General features: G+C 45.5%; 1 protein-coding gene across 2 annotated transcripts in view; it reads right to left on the bottom strand.

Annotated features, from left to right (window-relative positions):
- Positions 1-7,714: 7,714 nt before the first annotated feature.
- GFPT2 (glutamine-fructose-6-phosphate transaminase 2) overlaps positions 7,715-19,840 on the bottom strand; it is a 45,471-nt gene continuing 33,345 nt past the window's right edge. The window contains exons 11-19 of one of the 2 annotated variants that reach the window (XM_065873301.1): positions 19,612-19,707; positions 19,436-19,533; positions 19,029-19,149; positions 16,247-16,404; positions 15,982-16,096; positions 13,169-13,296; positions 10,998-11,165; positions 9,815-9,976; positions 7,715-8,588 (exon numbers count right to left, since the gene is read on the bottom strand). In XM_065873301.1, the coding sequence (XP_065729373.1) occupies positions 8,544-8,588; positions 9,815-9,976; positions 10,998-11,165; positions 13,169-13,296; positions 15,982-16,096; positions 16,247-16,404; positions 19,029-19,149; positions 19,436-19,533; positions 19,612-19,707 (1,091 nt within the window). In that variant the 3' untranslated portion in view covers positions 7,715-8,543. The remainder of the gene's footprint in view (positions 8,589-9,814; positions 9,977-10,997; positions 11,166-13,168; positions 13,297-15,981; positions 16,097-16,246; positions 16,405-19,028; positions 19,150-19,435; positions 19,534-19,611; positions 19,708-19,840) is intronic. The other variant, XM_065873302.1, reaches the window with a different exon arrangement.

Genomic DNA, 19,840 nt, shown 5'->3' with positions numbered 1-19,840 from the left:
TGTAACTCCTGAGTGTTGCCTGATTGAGGAGGGCCCACCTGATAGGCTCATGCCCACACTCAATCTTACTGCCACCTGCCCCAGGTGCACAACAGAAAACAGGGAGCAAAAATTGCCACCATCAAGGATTATGGGAGACCATCGGAGCTGTGGTTTTACGATGGAGCACTCATGGGTGCTTCTCCTCAGATTAGGAAGGAGCACCCATTCTCACACACACTCCAGCCCTGACTTTGCAGCACTCACCCCATGGAAAGTGAGTACCAAAAATCATTGTACACACATACAAACCTATATGTATTTCCTGCTGAGTTTTCTGAAAGGATTCTGCTTTTTCTGGCTTATGAAGTACAGGGAACATTTATGGACATAGAGCTGAGGTTACAGGGTGGGGGCCAGGGAGCTATTCTGTGCTTGGAAGAGTGCACAGGATTCCGGTTGAAGCCAACAAGAGAGATCCTGTCACAAGTGTGGTGAGAACTGCAGGGGTGGGGGAAGGGGGAACACATGAGCACTGACAGCTGATCTAGCCTGCCAGGTGGAGAGGAGCAGTTGAAGAAGGCCTCCTGGACAGGAGGAAGCCCCAGCTGAGGCTGGAAAGCCAGCAGGAATGTTCTGGGCCAGTGCTTTAGGCAGAAAGTGCACTCAGACTCAGGGGTTCAGAAGTGAGGACATGCATGCTATATTCAGGAACATATATCACCTAGTCTTGCTGGAGATGGAGAAGGGGGACTGGAGAGTTTTGAGGGCTTTGAGGTGCGTGGACTGGCACAGCTGACCGGAGGCCCATAGGCTGGTTTCAGCTCACTGATATGCCTTGTTTAACCCTGAGAGTTGTTTGTTTCTTTGTTTTTTAAGTTTTTTAGTTGCCAACATTTAAAAATTGGGAGCTTTCACCTTGGAAACACTCAATTGTTGGTTTCTCTTGAATAGTTAAAGCTCTGGCAACATGGGGCCCACATTCGCATAGTAGTCAGCTGGAACTGAGTGGCAGCTGCCCCTTTAGGTGAGACCCCTAGTTCACCACAGTCTCCACAACTCCCTATTATCCACATCTGCCTGCAACTTCACTCACCCCTTACCTAATAGGCCTTGAGGCATCGCAGGGTGGAGACCTGGCTGTGGAGGTAAAGGGCAGCTGTTGTGGAGTATTAAGAAAGGAAGTGAGCAGAGTGATTAGATGTTTATTTTGGAAAGATCACTAGGGCACATGAAGTTTCAGGGATGAGGGACTTAAGACCACAAGACCAATTAGGGAGCTATTGCAAAGGTCCCTGTAAGAGAAGATGAAGTCTGGTCTGGGGCCAAGGCAGCAGGTGTCAAAAGGAAAGATCTGATTTTAAAACTGTTTCAAGACTTTAGGGAAATTCAAATTAAATTACAACCCACTATCACTACACACCGCACTAGGATGGCTGTATGAAAAAAGACAATAGCAAGTGTTGATGGTGATGTGGAGCAAATGGAACTCCCAGACACTGCTGGTGGAAAAGCAAAATGGTTTATCCACTTTGGAAACAGTTTGATAGTTTCAGATAACAAACACATAGCTGTCATACCACCCAGCAATCCCATTCCTCGATATATACCCTAGAGAAATAAAAGCATGTTCACACAAAGAGCTTACGTGAATGTTCATACCAGCCTTACTCAAAACAGTTAAAAACTAGAAACAACCCATGTGTCCATAATTCAGTGAATGGAAAGACAAACTGTGGTACATCCATGCAACAGGATATTACCTGACACAGAAAGGACTGGCCTGGTGGCGAGTGCACAGCACAGCATGGATAAGTATTAAAAACATGGTAAGTGAAAGAAGCCAAACATAAAACTATACATGATTCCATTTATATGACCTTCTGGAAAAAGGAGAGTCACATCAGTGGTTGCCAAAGGTCAAGTGTGGGGAGGGGAATGACTCCCAGGGGCCACGAGTGAATTTTTTGGGATGATGGGCATACTCTGTTGTATTTTAATTATGGTGGTCCTCATATGACTATATATGTGTCAAAACTCAGAATTGTGCACCTAAGAAAGGATGACTTTTTTTTTTTTTTTTTTTTTTTTTTTTTTTTTTTTTTTTAATGCGTTACGCGGGCCTCTCACTGTTGTGGCCTCTCCCGTTGCGGAGGACAGGCTCCGGACGCGCAGGCTCAGCGGCCATGGCTCACGGGCCCAGCCGCTCCGCGGCATGTGGGATCTTCCCAGACCGGGGCACGAACCCGTGTCCCCTGCATCGGCAGGCGGACTCTCAACCACTGCGCCACCAGGGAAGCCCTAGGATGACTTTTAATGTGTGTAAATTATACAAAACAAACTTGATGTAAAGGAAAAAAAAAAACTGTTCAAGAGGTGGAATTGTCAGGTCTTACAGGTAGGATGTAGGGGTGAGAGAGGAGGAGTAGTCAGAGAGAAAAACCTGGCTTGGTTCTTGGCTGGGGACTTCTGCCCTTGGCCTGCTCGTGCTTCTGCCAAGGCTCATTAGAGCGTTTCTGGCTGCCCTTCCCTGCCCTTGATGCTGCTGCTGGCAGACACTGCCCACCTCCGCATCCCATGTGGGCCTCTTCACCTGGGTTCCAGTCAGGCTCTCCACTTAGTTGTGCTCCTCTGGGCAAGGGATTAGGCTCAGAGAGCCTCAGTTCAATGGGGAATGGGCATCGGTGGTGACCCCAACCTGATGGGGGCGCTGCGAGGACTCAAGGAGCAAAGTACCAAACGCGGGCTGCCGACCTTACACATGGGGTATGTGAGTGTTCTCATTCTGGCTGCTTTCGCCCCCTCCCTCGACTTTGCCTGCTCTCCCCACAGTCCTTTAACCCCTCCTCTCTCTTCTCCCTAGCCCTTACCAGGACCAGAGATGTGCCAAAGGATTCAAGTTAGGACTGTTTTAGTTGTGTGTTATAGAAAGCCACATTGCACTTAAACCAATGGGGACAATTTGGGGGAGTTTCCTGCATTGTTGCACCTGAGGGAGAGCAGGGGTAGAGCTGGCTTCAGTACTGCAGGCTTGAGAGCCAGGCTGAGGCCTTGAAAGCCAGAGGCAAGCTCTCTACCCATCCCATTCCTCTGTGTCAGCTTCCTTCTCTCCATGTCACCTTCTTCTCTTCCACCACCCAAGGGGAGTGACCCTCTGTCTCAAGTCAAGTTTGAAAACCCCCATAGGAGGACTCTGATGGCGCCCCCTTGCAGGGCTCCCACCCTTTGCTGGTCAGTCAGGCTCATGTGAGGACATGGCAGGCAAAAGGACAGAAAACAGCTGGGAAAGACAGAAGTCTGGGTTTTATTCTCTGGTAATAAGAAACAGGGTGTCTTATATACACTACCAAATGTAAAATAGATAGCTAGTGGGAAGCAGCCACATAGCACAGGGAGATCAGCTCATGCTTTGTGACCACCTAGAGGGGTGGGATAGGGAAGGTGGGAGGTAGACACAAGAGGGAGGGGATATGGGGATATATGTATACATACAGCTGATTCACTTTGTTATACAGCAGCAACTAACACAACAATGTAAAGTAATTATACTCCAATAAAGGTGTTAAAGAAAAAAAAACAGCATGTCTGAGCTGGGGGCACAGCTGAAGACATGGGAGCTGTATGAAAATGGGGTTGATCCGTGACTATATGACTGAATGCAGTGACCCTCAGCCCTCCTCTTCCAGGTTTCTCCCAGAGCACCAGCCATTGGACCCTTGCTCAAAGGCAAGGGACTGGAAAGCTCTTCTCTGGGAGTCTGACCAGCCCTGAAGCCTAAAGTAAAGGCCTGACCTCCATCCCCCCCACAAGCCCCCTTCCAGATTGACTGGCAGTGAATCTTGGCATCAAAATAAGCCCCACTGTGTGCTCAGGACTTTCCACCTACCTTGAATCTGACTGGACAGCCCAAGGTCACATGGCAAAGAAAATTAAGACAATCAAACAGAAAACTGCATCTTGAAAGAAACAGAGACTACGTAGAGAAGAAAATTCCAAAGGCAAAAAAAATCATTGCAGGCTTCAAAGAGTATGAAAAAATATTGCATCCTAGTAACAAGAACCACCATTAAAAAATTCAGCACACAAGTTATGTCTTGCTCTCTCAGCTGAGATGGCCTAGAAGCAGTGACATCCCAGGAGTGAAAACACAGCCAGAGCCCAGGTCTTGTTTTTTAATGCCATTCTCAAATAAAGGAAACCAGGGGTCCTTGGAGCAATGGCTGATTCTAGGGCAGGGGCAGGGAATATACAAGATGAGCCTAGCGCAAGTTGTAGTGCAAGAAAGGGAAGTGCTTACAAAGTACACACATAAACGAGGGGTCATGTCACAAGAGCCAACTGAAAGAGCTCCCAATAGCCATAGCTGGAACAATTCAAACAACAAAATAAGTAACATAGCACTGGATTATGACTCAAAGTGTAAAATAAATATCCATGAGTTTCATAGTAACAGAAATAAATGATTTAACAAAAAGATGGAGAACAGACAAATCTGTACTGAGTTCCAAATAATTTATGTGGATACTCCCCTCATGGAGGTGAAGCATAACTCCCTACTCTTTAAGTGTGGGATAGGCATGATGGCTTCCCTCCAAAAAGTTCAGTACGGAAAGGGGGGAAAAATAGAGTACCCGACAAACACTACCTCAGTCAGGGGTCACCTGACATAACCGTGATAAGACATGTTGATAGTATGTACCCTTGATATGAAGTGATGAGAATGGCATTTTACTTCTGGGGTCTTCCTCCCCAAAACACAGAGCGCCAGTCTAACCACAATAGCACCAGGCAAATCCAAATGCAGGGCATTCTATCAATACAAAATACCCAGCAACAGTCCTTAAAACTGTCAAGGTGGGCTTCCCTGGTGGCGCAGTGGTTGAGAGTCCGCCTGATGATGCAGGGGACACGGGTTCGTGCCCCGGTTCGGGAAGATCCCACATGCCGCGGAGCGGCTGGGCCCGTGAGCCATGGCCGCTGAGCCTGCGCATCCGGAGCCTGTGCTCCGCAACGGGAGAGGCCACAACAGTGAGAGGCCCGCGTATTGCAAAAAAAAAAAAAAAAACAAACTGTCAAGGTAATCGAAAACAAGGAAGATCTGAGAAACTGGCACAGCCAAAAGGAGCCCAAGGAGACATGTGATGTCCTTGAATAGGAAAAGGGAATTAGATACAAATTAAGAAGATATGAATAAATTATGGGCTTTAGTTAATTTAAAATATTTTATATATATATATATATATATTCAGAGCCAAAAAAAGAGTTCTTGGAAATTAAATCATTTGGCAGAAATGGAAAATCTTGATAGTAGACAGGTTGGGAGAGAAAATTGAAGAAATCTCCCAATTAGTAGAGAAAAAAGATAAGATGAACAATAGAAAGGATAAGAAATTACAGGCCATTCCAGCAGCTTCACCTCTGCAGTCAAATGCTCTACCCCTGAGCTATAACCCTCAGCAGCTTCACCTCTGAATAACGGAGAGGCTAGAGAAACAAAAAGAAATCCATAAAAAAGTAACTCAAGAAAACATCCCAGACTTGAAGATCATGAGTAACCAGACTGAAATCAACACGAAATGAAAAGAGATCCAAGGCACCTTTGTTGTGATATTTCAGAACACAGGGAACAAAAAGAAGGAAATAAAGAGGTCACTGACAAAGGCACACCAGAGTGACTTTGGACTCCTCAACTGCAATACTGGGAACAAGGTAAGGGAGCATTACCTTTATGATTCTGAAAGAAACATTTTTATCTGACCTAGAATTCTATAATTAGCTAAACCCTCAATCAAGTGTGAGTCATAAAGTCATTTCCAGACATGCAAGGTCTCAAAACATTTATCTCCCAGCATCTTTACTCAAGAAGTATGTGCTCCACCAAAACAAAAAAGGAAACTCAGAAGAAGGAAGACACAGAGACAGGAAGCAAGAGACATGAGAGATGAGGAATCCCCTGGAGGATGGTGAAAGGTGATCCCAAGGTGACAGCTCTGCAGCAGTTGTGGAGGGCAACTGAGCCACACTGCAGCAGTGTGACCTGGCACATAGACTGTCATCACCAAGACTCCCCTTTCATCAGTCCATCTTCTTAACCTGAGGACAGAAAGCCCAGGAGAACTTGGCCCAGATTCTCATCAGTACTTGGCTTGTCTTGACCATGTGCTGATGAGGGTCTCTCCCCTCAGGCTCTGATGAGGACACGCATATAACTCACAGAAGTTTCCAACTTTTCCCTGAGAGCGGGAGGTAGACCACGATGGGCTCAGATATAGAAAGGACAGAGCAGCCCACTCTCACTGACTGGACTTCTGCTGCATGTCCAGCTCCTGGTCTACACTTCAGTCTTGCCAGGCTCCTGACTGTGGAGAGCCCAGTGTTTTCCAAGACTCACTTGTGACCTTGCTCGTGAGTTCCCCAGAAAGGGCCTTGTCACCTCCCAGAGAAGCGGAGGTCAGACCATGACCGAAGACTGCTCCACTCACCTCCTCCTGGAGCCTCTGCCCAGCGGGGACAGTGCTGCCCACTCCTTGCATGAATGGTGTGTGCTTGCCCTCCGATTTCAAGACTAGGCAGTATTATTGTTTGAGTATTATTGTATGGGATAGATACACAGGTAGAACTATAAAGAAAAGCAAAGGAACAATGAGCACAGAAGCCAGGATGGTCATCACCTCTCAGGTGTTAAGGATGAAATACATTTTTCTGGTTCTTGTTCAGATAAAAATGTTCTGGCTAGTTTGTAGTCTCCTAACCTGAAGTTGTATTGGTCATTGTTTGGTCAGGAAGACAGAAACCAGAGCAGGCATTTCCAACAAGACTTACACACTTGTTAATTTGTGAGAAGGGCAGGAGGAAGGTCAGAGAATGCCATCACAGCCCCTTGGGTTCCTGCCAACTCTCCAGAATTAGGATTTTGGAGGAGCCACAGGAAAGCTCTGCTGGTGGCCACCACAGCCTGGAGCACTGAGTGATGGGTAAGTTGTAGGGAGCCCCACCATAGAGGATATTTTGGTGCCAAGGGCCACAACAGGACCTCCTGTCTGCCTCTGCCAGCACAGAAATAAGTTATATGAATAAGTGATACGAATTTCTCATTGAATAATATAATTTCTAAACTGTCTTTCAAATCTACCAGAAGTGTCTCTCACTGGTGGAATTTAACCTGGAAATGTAGTTCCCAGGTTTCCAACCCCTGTGATACAGAGGAGAGCATAGAATAGGATGAAAAAGTTCACTGAATAGCCCACGGGTAATCCAGAACAAAGATCTGATGGGATTCTAGAGCTACACATACCAATTAGTTGCCATGAAGACACCACTCGAGCTGTCTGGGGTAGCACTTTCATAGGGAGCCAAACTCCAACTCCACAAGAATTCTGTCTCTGGCTTTCTATCTTCCTGCCTGATTCTATTAATAAAATTGGTGACTTTATAGGCTTACTGGGGGAAAAAAGTACAAATTTGAGTTTCACCTCTGTATGCTTCATTCAGGCTCTGGGCAACCCCCTCCAACAGCTATTCAGTGGATTCTCATTCCAGAGTCCCAAATCTCCTGCATTTTGTTCCATTCTGTTAAAATAGTCCTCATTTTCATCCTAGAAGCACATAGGTCACGGGTGTGGCTACCAACAAACAGGGCTGCCCCCACGAGACACTGCTGAGTTTGTTTTGAGGAGCCCTCAAAAGCATGCGAAAAAAATGAGATTAACAAAAATCCACACACACAAGACAAAAAAATTGTACTGTATTTATTGTCTTAAAATTGCATAGTACTTTGATTGTGCATGCTTTTAAATAGAGGGCAAGTTAGCCCTCTTGAAACTACTCTCTTGCATGGGATTTTTCAGGCTGTTTTACTATGGGCAGGAGCAGGGACCAAAATACTGCCTGATCTTAAAAAGAACCATGATCAGAGAGAAGTTGTCGGAGAGATTTAGATGAGAAGACACTGATGAAGGGAGTTGAGATTTGACAGGACTTATAAGAGGCATAGGAAGATGGTGGGAGGGGGCTTCCCTGAAGTCAGGGGACAGGACTCAGGAGCAGCCAAGAGAGGATGGGAAAGGAGAAAGGAGTCCAGAGGGGCAATGCCTGGTGCTCAAATCTGAGATGAATGCTCCCTGCCAGGACACTGGGTGCACTGGGTAGCCTGAGGGTATGGTCTGGGCGTTACCTTGGCTACAGAAAGCCACATACTAGAAAAATAACTTAAAAGCTATACAATTGTCATTATAAATATTTTGTCTTTAAAACTAACTAGTGTTGGTTAAAAAAGGTTCACAGTTACTCTGAAGAGAGCTGTATCTCTATTGCACGGTATTGGAAAAGTCCACTCAGATCCCATGTGTAAACAATGATTCCCTTCTCCTCTGGCAACTTCAGGACACAGAGAAACACTATCTGCTGTAAGCAAAGCACTTGGGTACAAGGCACGTCAAAGCTGTCAAGCTCTACTGGAATCTACTCAGAACACGCAGAATGCCAGCTTTTCTTCCCACTTGGTGTCACTGGGACAGGTCTTGAATCAGATTAAAGGTGGTGATGGTCTTCTCACACTCTTGTTCTCATTCCACGGTTACAGACTTGGCCAGGTTTCTGGGGAAGTCAACCTAAAATGACAGAAAGTAGCTGCTCAGGATCCCACAAGTCTCAGCAACACACTGTGTTTATAAAGCCTACTCTCAAGAGTACTTGACGACAAGGAGACAGGTGTTCCTGGGCACCTCCAACCATGAGCTCCTTGAGACCTGCATCTTGGAAGCAGTTCCTTATTCCAGAAACTTCACTGAACTGTACAATGTTTAGTTTATGCAATAAATATTTATGGGGCACCTGTGTCACGCAGTGTTAACACTATTAAAAGGATATGATTCATGCTGTTAAAAACAGCTAGCTCAATTTGTACTGTTAAAAATTCACTTTTCTTGGAAGTAGATGCACTAAATTATTGGTTAAGGGTGGGGACTGGGAAGGAAATGTGACTGAGGATGGTTGATAAAGTAGCCTTCAACTTTATCTACAGGGTCTTATTTCATTTACAATAACATTAAAAAAGAGAAGAAACAAAAATGACAAAATGTTGGCAAATGTCAATGCTGGATGGTACATATACCATCGGATGTTTGTTATATTGTTTTTGGTATTGATATATATTTTTTAAAGCTTCTCAAAATTGTAATAAAACTATTTCTTTGCACACACACTTTCTGGTGAGATCATAAACTGGTTCTTTTCTGGAACAGAAATCGACAATATAGGAGTTCCAAAATGTTGAATGATTTGCTAGACTGAGGATAAATCTTCTAATGTGGGAGGAAGATGTATATACAAAGATAATTCACTGCAATTGTTATTTATACAGATATTCCAAAAAATTAGAAACAGTTTAAATAATAGAAGACTGGTTAAGTAATTGTTAAAATCTGTGTTGTAAGACTGCAGTGAAATACTGTGCAATGATCAAATGTTGCTTACAAGTTCAAGATGTGAGAAAATATTTGTAATATGTTAAAAAGAAAGTTATAAAAGTTCATCCTTGATATTATCTCAAAAAAATCTTTAAAAATGCACAGGCACAAGGAAAAGACTGGAATAAAATATTAAATTTGCTAATTAACATTGCCTCTGGGTGAGAAGCTTATGGTTTAATATGGCCTTCATACATCTTGCAGTTCCCATCTTGTTTTCAGGGGGTATAAGTTACTTTAAAAACAGTTGTTTTAAATGTAAATATTTCTCTTATGAATTTTTATGCCAAATAAGTATTTAAGAACCAAATGGAACTCTGGGTTATGTCTCTCCCCTTTGCTGGGTGATGTGCAATTTTTAGACGTACGTCATATCCTCGGAGTACAGCCAGGTGGAAGGAGAGGAGCTGTAGTGGAATCACACTCAGGATGCCCTGGAGGCAGTCCACGGTGTGGGGCAGCTCGATGGTTTTATATGCAAACTTGGAACTTTCAGTGTCGTCCTTGGAGCACAGTATGATTGGGCGACCCTAAGACAGAGAAATGTGATCACAAGATGCAGATCATCTCTGAAAGAAGCAATCCCTCACACACAGCAGAGTTTCTGAGATAAACATATTGCAATCATAACAGTGATCTTTTGCTTTTGCTGGAGTTATGGATGAGGTGATGTATCCGATTTGTGTAAAGGACAAAGAGTTTGGAGGCTTTTTTGGTGAGGTTCGTATGCTTCCCTGGTAGGGGGTCACCTTCTGCTACGTTCATGCAAGCACCCATTTGTTGAGTGGCTCCAATGTGCTTTGCAAAGAGCAGGAGCTCTTACCCCTTACTCCAGGGGCTCATAGTCAAGTGGTAAGAAAACAAAAATGTAAATAAGCAAACCGATAAATAACAATGAATTTCAGATAAAAGCCACCTGGGTGGTAAAACCCCGTAACATGATTGGGAGACAGTGGTGAGGTCCGAGGAGCTCTCTAAAAAGGAGACATTTGTATTGAGACCTGAATGATGAGAGGCCAACTCCCCGAAGAAGTGTGGGAAGAATGTTCGGGGCAGAGAGAGCAGCCTGTGTTCTACAAGTTCTAGTGAATTATTGAAACTGAGGGGGTGGTGGGAACTCCTGAATTTGGATCCAGTTGGTCAGAAGTGTGGGTGGCCTAGGAAGCCCAAAGATTGTAGCTAGTGGCTAAAGTGAGGGCAGTCTTGTGGAGGACAGTGCCCTTCACCTGTGAAATCTGACTAACTCTGGGTGGCCAATATCAGAACTATCCCCAGGGCTCTCCACCAGACCTCCTCTGGTCTCCACGCCTGGGATCCAGGACCCCTCTGGGCAATCTGGATCACTGGGCCTCACCTAAGAGCTTCTGTGGGCATGGCCGCAGGCTGGCCAGTCCCTTTCTGAATGTGCACCACGCATGAGGGGCCCCAGGAGAGAGTGTGTGCTCACGCCTACTCCCCAGCAGGAACACCCATAGCTGGTGCCGGCAGACGGTGGGTGAGGTGGGCATGTGTGGAAGAGAACAGGAGGCATGTGTGGCAGAGAGCCCTCACCTGGCGGGCTGTGACCTGCTGCAGGGCATTCTGGCATTTGGCAAAGCAAGGATCCTTCATGATGACCATGATGACGGGCATCTGCTTGTCAATCAGTGCCAGGGGTCCGTGCTTCAGCTCCCCAGCTAGGATGCCTTCTGAGTGCATGTAGGTTATCTCTTTAATTTTCTGGGGAAACACGAGGTGGGATCAGTGTCACACTGGGAAGACAGGGAGCAGATCAGCCAGAGGGGAGAAAGGGGAGCCGGGAAGGAATGATTCCAGGAAGCAGGGAGCTGAGGGCCAAGAGGCAGATGGACACATGGAGCGGTCAACAGCACTGAGGGCAGCTGAAAAGGCCAGGGCCAGGGGAGAGGGCTGGCTGCTGTCCAGAGCATGCACAAAGCCCAGCACACAGCCTGTGAACCCAGACCAGCTCTGGGACACAGTCACCCGCCTTGGATGGACAAGTCAGTGTCAATCTAGCTTTCCCCCTTCCCCTCTGTAGCCAGCCCCATGGGCCTCCCTAACAGTTATAATTTGTAATGATGGCATTTTATTCTACACCTTCATTCAATTATCTGATTAATCACTCCCCCAATTCTAGATCATTAATAACTTCCAAAGGGTTGCTCCAACTTAACTATCAAGCAAAATCACACACACACTGGGGTGTTAATGGAGTTTTCCCCCTATGTTTAGAGAGACACATTTTTTTTCAGTTACCATTAAACCCATGTCATTGAACTGGTGAGAGTGTTGAAGAAAACATTTCTCAACTCCCTAGAACTATTTATTTGGGTCAGGGAAACATTGTCAGGAGTGTGGCTCCATCCTGGATGCCACAGATGGCTGAAGTGCTGGTACCCAAGTCACCACAGAGGGGCCACTGACTTGTGCCAGCAGCAGCGTAAAAGCTTCTTTCTTTCCCCCAAGACTAACTTGGAGACACAGCTGAATATTCATCTTTCACCAGCACACTCAGGAGCTGCAGCTGAGCACCCCACACCAGATGGCAGAGGCACGGGGCTGGGGCGCCGAAAGTGTGCCCCACCAAGGCATTGCCTCTATTACCCCTGAGAAGCAGTGTGCCTGGCCCCTCACTTCCTTTGACAGGGGTCAGAATATCCACTGGAAGGATGTGGGAGTTGAATCTCACTGCAGTCAGGCAATTCATGGCTTGTACCCCACACCCACTCCCCACTTCCTGTAATACTGTGAATGTTTCCCACAACTGGCATCGTTCTTCCAAATGGGGGTGGTGGTGGGGAGCAGCCACTTGTTCCCATGGGGAAAGAAGGGCAGCCAAGCTGAGTTATAGATGATACCCATGTGTGGGTACCAAATGCTGCCTCGCCCTCCCCTCCCCTAGCACAATGCCCTGCCCTCCTTCCTGCTGGTTTCTCGGGGTGTCTCCTGTGACAGTCTCCCATTTACCTTGATTGTTGATCCATAAACAGCAGGTGGATAGTGAGTAAAGGGCAAGCACTAGGCTCGGGTCCCTGGACATCACTTCCCACCCTCTCAGTAGCCCTGTGGTCCTGGCATCTTACCCCTACTCCAACGGCTTTCTCTCAAGCTGGTATGGATCTTTATAGCTGCAGTGAGCAAAACAGCCAATCACTGATATAAAAAATACAGGAATTTCAATGCTCATTCCTGAAGGATCCCAGCTCCCCTTGGAAGTTTGAGAAGTAACAGGGACACTTTACAGAGACCCAACCCTGCAACTCTGGTCTGCCCAAATCCTCCCATGCAGACTGCTTGTGGCAGTGGAAAAAAGCAAAGTCCAAATGGACCTGATTTCGAATCTTAGGCTGATCACTTCCACTATGTAATTTTGAGCAAGATGAATTTTTTGGAGGCTCAGTTTCCTCCTGGGTAAAATGTAAACAATAACTGCCAGCCTCTCAGAAGATACTCATGAGGTAAGAATGAGCTATTCCAGATGGAGCCTGGTGCAGGTTGACACCTCAGGGGCTCTCATAAGGTTGCCCTGCCCCTTTGTCTTCAGGAGATCAGGAGCCCTCATCTCCGTGTGGCCAGAGCTAGAATACCTGGTCAGTGAGCGAAACCCTCCCCTCCCCTAGCACAATGCCCTGCCCTCCTTCCTGCTGGTTTCTTGGGGTGTCTCCCATGCCTGCCATCATGCAGGGGCCAGTGGAGGTGGGGGTTGGTCAGAGGGGGCTCACCAAGGCTCCTTCCAGGCATGTGGCATAGTTATAGCCCCGCCCCATGACCAGGAGCGACCTCTGTGTGTAGAGCTCCAGGGCCAGGTCGTGGATCTTCTCATCCAGTGACAACACTTCCTTGATCAGCTCTAAGTGAAGCACATAGCAGAGGGGGAGAGCCAGTCACACCAATTATAAAACAAGATTCACAAAGAAAAGTCATGGTGTATAAGACAAGGTTTTAGAACTCACATCACTTACACACTTGCCTTCCTTGTATTAGTTTCAAAGGACTTTAAATGCAGATTATGGGAAATAGCTTGTGTTATCGGCCAGGATTTTATTGTGATGGTGATTCGTATTTGTGTTTATACTTTCCTGAGCACATAAGTAAGTAGGGAAGTGTTATTTCTAGCTCCATTTTACAGGCAAGGCAACAGAGGTTCAGAGAGGCTAAATCCCCAGCTGACCAGCCACACAGCTGACACTCCATATTAATGCCCCTCATCTGGGCCACATGCCATGTCTGGAAACAAAGCCAGTGTAGGTTGGACCAGCACTTCTCAAATTTTTTGGTCTCAGGACTCCCTTATGCTCTTAACATTTACTGTGAATTTCTAAAAGACTTTATTTTGTGGGTTATAGCTATCAATATTTACCAGAATAGAAGCTGAGAAAATTAAAGATACTTATTCATTCATTTAAAAATAACAATAAACCCATGAAATGAAAAAAATCAGTGAGAAGAGTGGCACTATTTTACATTTTTGCAAATCTTTAATGCCTGACTTTCAATCTGTTGTGATATGTTTTTTGGTTGAAGTACAGGAAGAAAATCTGGCCTCACAGAGATTTGTAGTTGGAGAAAGAAGGCATATTTAAACAACTTTTTCAAATAATTGTGAATGTTCTTTGATAGCACACCAAACTTAAGAAGTGACAATTTCTTAAAAGGGTAGGTGTAAATGTGGAATCTGAGATCATATCAACAAACTTTTCCTACCTTGTTACATTAAAATATATTTGTCTATCTTGCACTTACCTAAATGGGTCTTTTACATGTGCATAATTTTATAACACTGCATTGGCCATTTGCAAAATATTGGTTCACTGAGTTACGCAAATCTTCTAAAAATGGACACATTTCATTATAAAATATTTTTTAAAAAAATCATATTTGTTAAAATCACTGTGATCTCATTAGAGATGTTTCTGAGTATTGGGAGGAGGTCAAACTCGAGCTGACAGCTACAAGTATTCCAGATCATGTTTCGGTTGAAAGCTCGAAGGTTATCATTAGCAACAAAAACTGTTATCAGGGGCTTCCCTGGTGGCGCAGTGGTTGAGAGTCCGCCTGCCGATGCAGGGGACACAGGTTTGTGCCCCGGTCTGGGAAGACCCCACATGCCGCGGAGCAGCTGGGCCCGTGAACCATGGCCGCTGAGCCTGCGCGTCCGGAGCCTGTGCTCCGCAACGAAAAAAAAAAACAAAAAAAAAAACCCCAAAACTGTTATCAGTTGTTTTTCTCAAAGTGTCAGGATAACTTGGTTCACTTTTGAGAAAATGTCTGCCAAGTACCAACTCAGCTTGCTAATCAATCATAGGGCGTTTTTCTCTGGAACAACCTCAGGGTGCTGCATACCTTCCATTTGTCACATAGAATATTAAAAAGTGTTGCAGTTTAATAAGACTAATGCATTTTACCGTATCATCAAAGACATTCCTAAGTGAAGCTATGTGCATTTCTGTCATGGGAACAGTGTGGTGCCTCTGCCTTGAAATGTGCTAAAGTGCCAGCGGCGGCCACCATTGCCTTTGCAGATGTTCACACAGAGAGAAAGGCAAAAGCATCTTATTAACTATAAATAACATATTACTAAGAAAATAGTTTTGACTGAAAGGGACCCCAGGACCTTTGGGTTTACATCTTGGTAACTGCCTAGCAGAATAGAGTCCTATTTTTGCAGGATTATTATCTGGCTTAAAGTTAAGAAAGTTTTTCTTGTCAATAAATTTTCAGCATGTTGTCTTGGTCAGATTCAGACCCCTAGAGCTTGTATGGTTACATGGTGGCTTTCCCTCACTGCCTTCTCTGGGGTTTGCCCTTGGTTCCAGAATAAAGTCTGGTGAGACTGTGAAGGAGCAGTTTGGGCCAGGAAGAGGTGTGAGGCCATTCACTCCTTCTTATGTATTTCCTGAGCAACTACTGAATGTCTGCCCTGGCTGGACACCTGGCATCCAGCAGTGACTCTGACAGACACGGTTGTGTGCTCACTGAGCAGACACGGTTGGGGAAGACAAGCCAATTCACAGGAGGACAGGTAATTTCAGATCATGGTATGTGCTATAAAGAAAAGAAATGGGCTAATGTTTTTTAGAGAGCTGGGCAGGGGATTAGTGCCCCTATTAGGGTGGCCAGGGAGGGTCCCGGAGGTGACATCTGAGCTGAGACTTGGGTGATGGGAGGCGTCAGTCATATGAAGAGCTGGAGGAAGAGGGTTTTGGTAGAGGAAAGAGCCAGTGCAAAAGCCCTGTGGTGGAAAGAGCTTGGCATTGCTGAGGATCAGAAGGTCAGTGAGGCAGCTCAGTGAGGGGGAGGGAGCTTGATGAGGTCAGAGGCACAGGGGCCCAGAGTGCAGGGCTCCGTGGCCTCGTCACAAGTGTGGACTTTAATCTTGGCCCTGTGGGGGCTGCTTCAGGGATTCAGTGGTAAGTAAAAGTTTTGAGGAGAAGGGAATGATTAACAGCATTGTTTATGGGCGAGAGTCAAGTAAGAGAGCAGCCAGGAACAGTCCACAGGATTTGATAATGAGCAGTTTAGCTCTGGAACATACCAGGTAAAGATCTCAGGCCATGGATGATCTCTCGCCTTCTGTTTTGTAGTGAAATGCGGTCTTCGGACATCATCAAACCAAACATCACCAGGGAGATGAACTGACTGGTGTAAGCCTGAGGACAAAACAGTGGTGCTAGCAGAGCTGGGGTGATGTACATGTGGTGACCACTCAAGACGAGACAGATTCCTGGGCTCCCCTCTTGGCCCCCTGTCCACCCACCCAGCAGAGGCCCTCCTGCGGGTGCCCACATGGCTCCTTCTACCTTGGTGCTGGCCACGCCGATCTCCGGTCCTGCATTGATGTGGACTCCACAGTCAGTCTCTCGGGAGATGGAGCTGCCCACAGTGTTGGTGACACCCACGGTCAGGGCCCGGCGGTCCTTACAGTAGCGCAGTGCCAGGAGGGTGTCTGCGGTCTCACCTGCCACACAGGTCCTTCTTTTCAGCTCACAGGTATGTGGGCTCTGCCAGCCTTAACCCCCAGCCCCCAACTCATTTACTTCTGGCCTTTAGGCAGAAATTGATGTCCAGACACAGTTGGTGTGTGCTCAGAAAGGAAAATGCATGCTCAACAATTTTTCTGGTTGATTCTTTTTTTTTTTTTTAATGTAAGATGCTCTTTATTCAAGGGCTATGAATACCAAAAACACAGTTAGCACTTAAATCTTGAAAAAGGAGAGTTCTTTAGGTTTAAAAGTAAATAGGAAAATAAAACATTCATAGGGATTTGAATTTGAAGGTTGAAATTAATTTATCACTTCTCATTTTACCACTCAGTGTGAAGTGCACGTTCTAGGGGATGTTAAGACCTTTCTCATGAAAGTTGGTAAACTGTTCAACTGGATGGGGCCTCCATGTGGGGACTCTGACAGCACAGACATATGGGAGTCACTCGATCACTTGGGTGTTTAGTAATGCAATTAATGTGGTTCATTGTGATCATTTATGTAACTAGAAGATGAAAGCTGATTAGTAAGTGGAACTAATTTGGAAGGAACTTATTAAAAGTTTGTTCATGATTAAGTGTTGAATAGAACATTTAAGTTCTACAATTGATGTTTTCATGAAAAATATGTGAGATTATTTTTTCTAAAAATGGCTCAAGATTCTCTTGTCCCAGCTCTTCTCTAATCTAATTTCTCTTGAATATTAAGACAGAGTGGTTTATAAATACTCCTCCACTTTCTCACTTCCCATTTCCTATTCAACACACTACAGCCTGGCCTTGTGCCCTGGTTGATTCTCAGATTCACGATTTTGCTACTATTTATGTGGCGAGTGCTTGCTCATCCACTGTCTCACTGAACTCTCATGACAACTCTGTAGGGGGCATCATCCCCATTTTCCCTTGAGGATGAGGTACTCAGAGATGGAGCAAATCAATGCCTCACTCACTCAAGGCCAAGTAGCTGTGGGTGATAGTGTGGGCCTGGCTCCCAGTGCCCTTTCTCGGACTCTAAACTGCCTTATTCAGAATGGGCTGAGATTTAAGTTAAAAAGCAAGAATGCCCCTAAATGGTGTTTCTCAAACAGATCTTGTTTTAAAGGAAAACATTTCTTGTCCTAGTGTGTACTCAAATTATTTTTATAAAAAAGTTTAAATAGGTTCATGCACAAACCAGCACAAACTTCCTATGTTTGTAAGTCCTAAAGAACTCAAGCTAAATTAAATATGATCCAGAACATAAAACCAAACATTCAATGTTCACAGAGCCACCACTCTTGGCTGTGCTGTCCTAACTTCTCTGCAGTGCAGGCTGGTGCTACTATGGCCCAATTCTCCTCTCCTGTTTCTGCTCAGACTTGCGTTTAGTGCACTGGGGTGCTACAAGGCCTTCCCTTAGTGCCTATGGGAGCAAGGGAGCTCTATCTTCATCGGCAACGTCCCCATTTTTGATACAGTTAAAAAAATTTAATGTAAAGGGGTGAACAAAGTGAAACTTTAAACCCCTTCTATGAAGTCACTCAGGAGGTGCCACTGCATTATTTTCACATTAAAACCACTTCTGTTCTTTGGTTAGTGGCTTCCACCAATTCATGAAACATTTTTAGGCTCTGATGGGATTGTAAACCCAAAGGTAACAGTGGCAACTGAAGTCAGAGGGCAGCACCTGGGTACGAGGTGGTCAGCTAGATGGTGGGTGTGTCTGTGTTAGTTTTTCTTAGCTTGTTACTGAAATGGAAATGGTATTGAAAATTCATAATGAAAGCAGTATAAAAAGATATTAGGGTATTGCTGTTAATGCTTCAATTGCGATAATGACATTGGTGTTATATTTTTTCTTTTATCATTTAGAGATACGTTCTGCAATATTTATGGATGAAATAACATGATGTCTGAGACTGACTTTAAAATAACCCAGTGAAGGGGAGGGGTTAAAGTAGATATGATGACACAAGATGGGTGAGTTATTCCATAACGTAACTGCTGAGCCTAGGTGCTTCTTTATGCAAGTCTCTCTTTTATAAAAGTTTGGGATTTTCCATAATTCAGTGTTATAAAAATCCTCCTAGAGCTCATGGGGACTCCAAGCATATGGCCATGGATCATCTCCCTGACCCTCCGTCCTGCCTTGAGCTGGAGCAAACACCCAAGCCTAGTGTTAGAATGCCACCCAGGCAGGGTTTCCTGAGCTGAGGGCAGCCTGGGCTCTCTACACCTGAGTAGTGTCTCTCCATGCCTCCCACTGTTGGGTTGTGTGAGCACTGTTTGGTGCCCACACAGTTCTTGAAGTGACTCTCAACTAGCAGAATTAAACTTTGCTCTAATTTAAACCCAGCACACATTTCTGAGTATCTCGCTGAGTGGTCCCTTAAGTCCTGGACTTGGAACAGCAGGAGGAGGGAGAACCTGGCTGCATGGCCCTCCCCATAAAATGGGACAGTAGCTGATGGCTCTGAGGGTTGAATGACCCTGGGCATGAGAGAGTGTGGCACATGGTCTATGTGCAAAGAGCTTCATGGGATGAAGGAGGGAGGGAGCTGCATGGTGTGTCACTGATTCCTGAGCCCTGAGATGAACTAGTGAAAACCTGTAACCCTTACCTGACTGGCTTATGAAAAAGCAAACGTCATCCCTGAACACAGGTGTGTTCCTGTCCAGAAAATCACTAGCAAGTTCAACCATCACCGGGAGCTCGGTCAGTTCCTCCAAAACTTGCCGTGTCTGAAGCCAACAAGAATGGGGACTAAAGTCAGTTATGAACACTACAGGGACAAAGGTGGCTGGGCTTCTAGGACAGTTGATGAAATGGCACCTCTGCGTCCAGGTGAGCAGGGAACTTCAGGCATTCACAGGCCAAACTGCTGGAGAAAGGGCTCCATGCCAGTTCTCATACTGGCTCATGGCACCAAATTTGGAAGGCCAAATGCATGACAGCATTTAAGACTCATATTGTCCTAGCCAACACTGCCTCCCAGGCACTATCAAGGGCCCAGCATGTTGCACTTACGGCCACAGCAGCATGGTAGCTAGTTCCACAGCCAATCACAATGAGCCGGCGACATCGTCTGATCTCCTTCAAGTGGTCCTTCAAGCCGCCCAGAAGCACTGCAGGACACATGCGTGTGTTAATGCTGACATGACACAGGGATTGTGCATTGGCCCAGGGTTCGGACGAGGGATTACCTGTGTTGGTCTCAAAATTCACCCGACCTCTCATGGTATTGAAAACTGATTCTGGCTGTTCAAATATCTCCTTCTGCATAAATGCACTGAAGTTACCTGGTCAAACAAACATCAACAGGATGTCAATTTTAATGTCATTACACTTTCACTGCTTAGCTTTTAATCAAGAAGAACAGTTGTTATGCAGTTAGTCACAGTGACACATGTAAAGGCTACTGCAGATTACAAA

Source organism: Phocoena phocoena, chromosome 3 (genome assembly GCF_963924675.1).
Source record: "Phocoena phocoena chromosome 3, mPhoPho1.1, whole genome shotgun sequence".
Lineage (NCBI taxonomy): Eukaryota > Metazoa > Chordata > Mammalia > Artiodactyla > Phocoenidae > Phocoena > Phocoena phocoena.
Note: the sequence above shows the minus strand (reverse complement) of the source record. Positions and strands in the feature narration are given on the sequence as shown.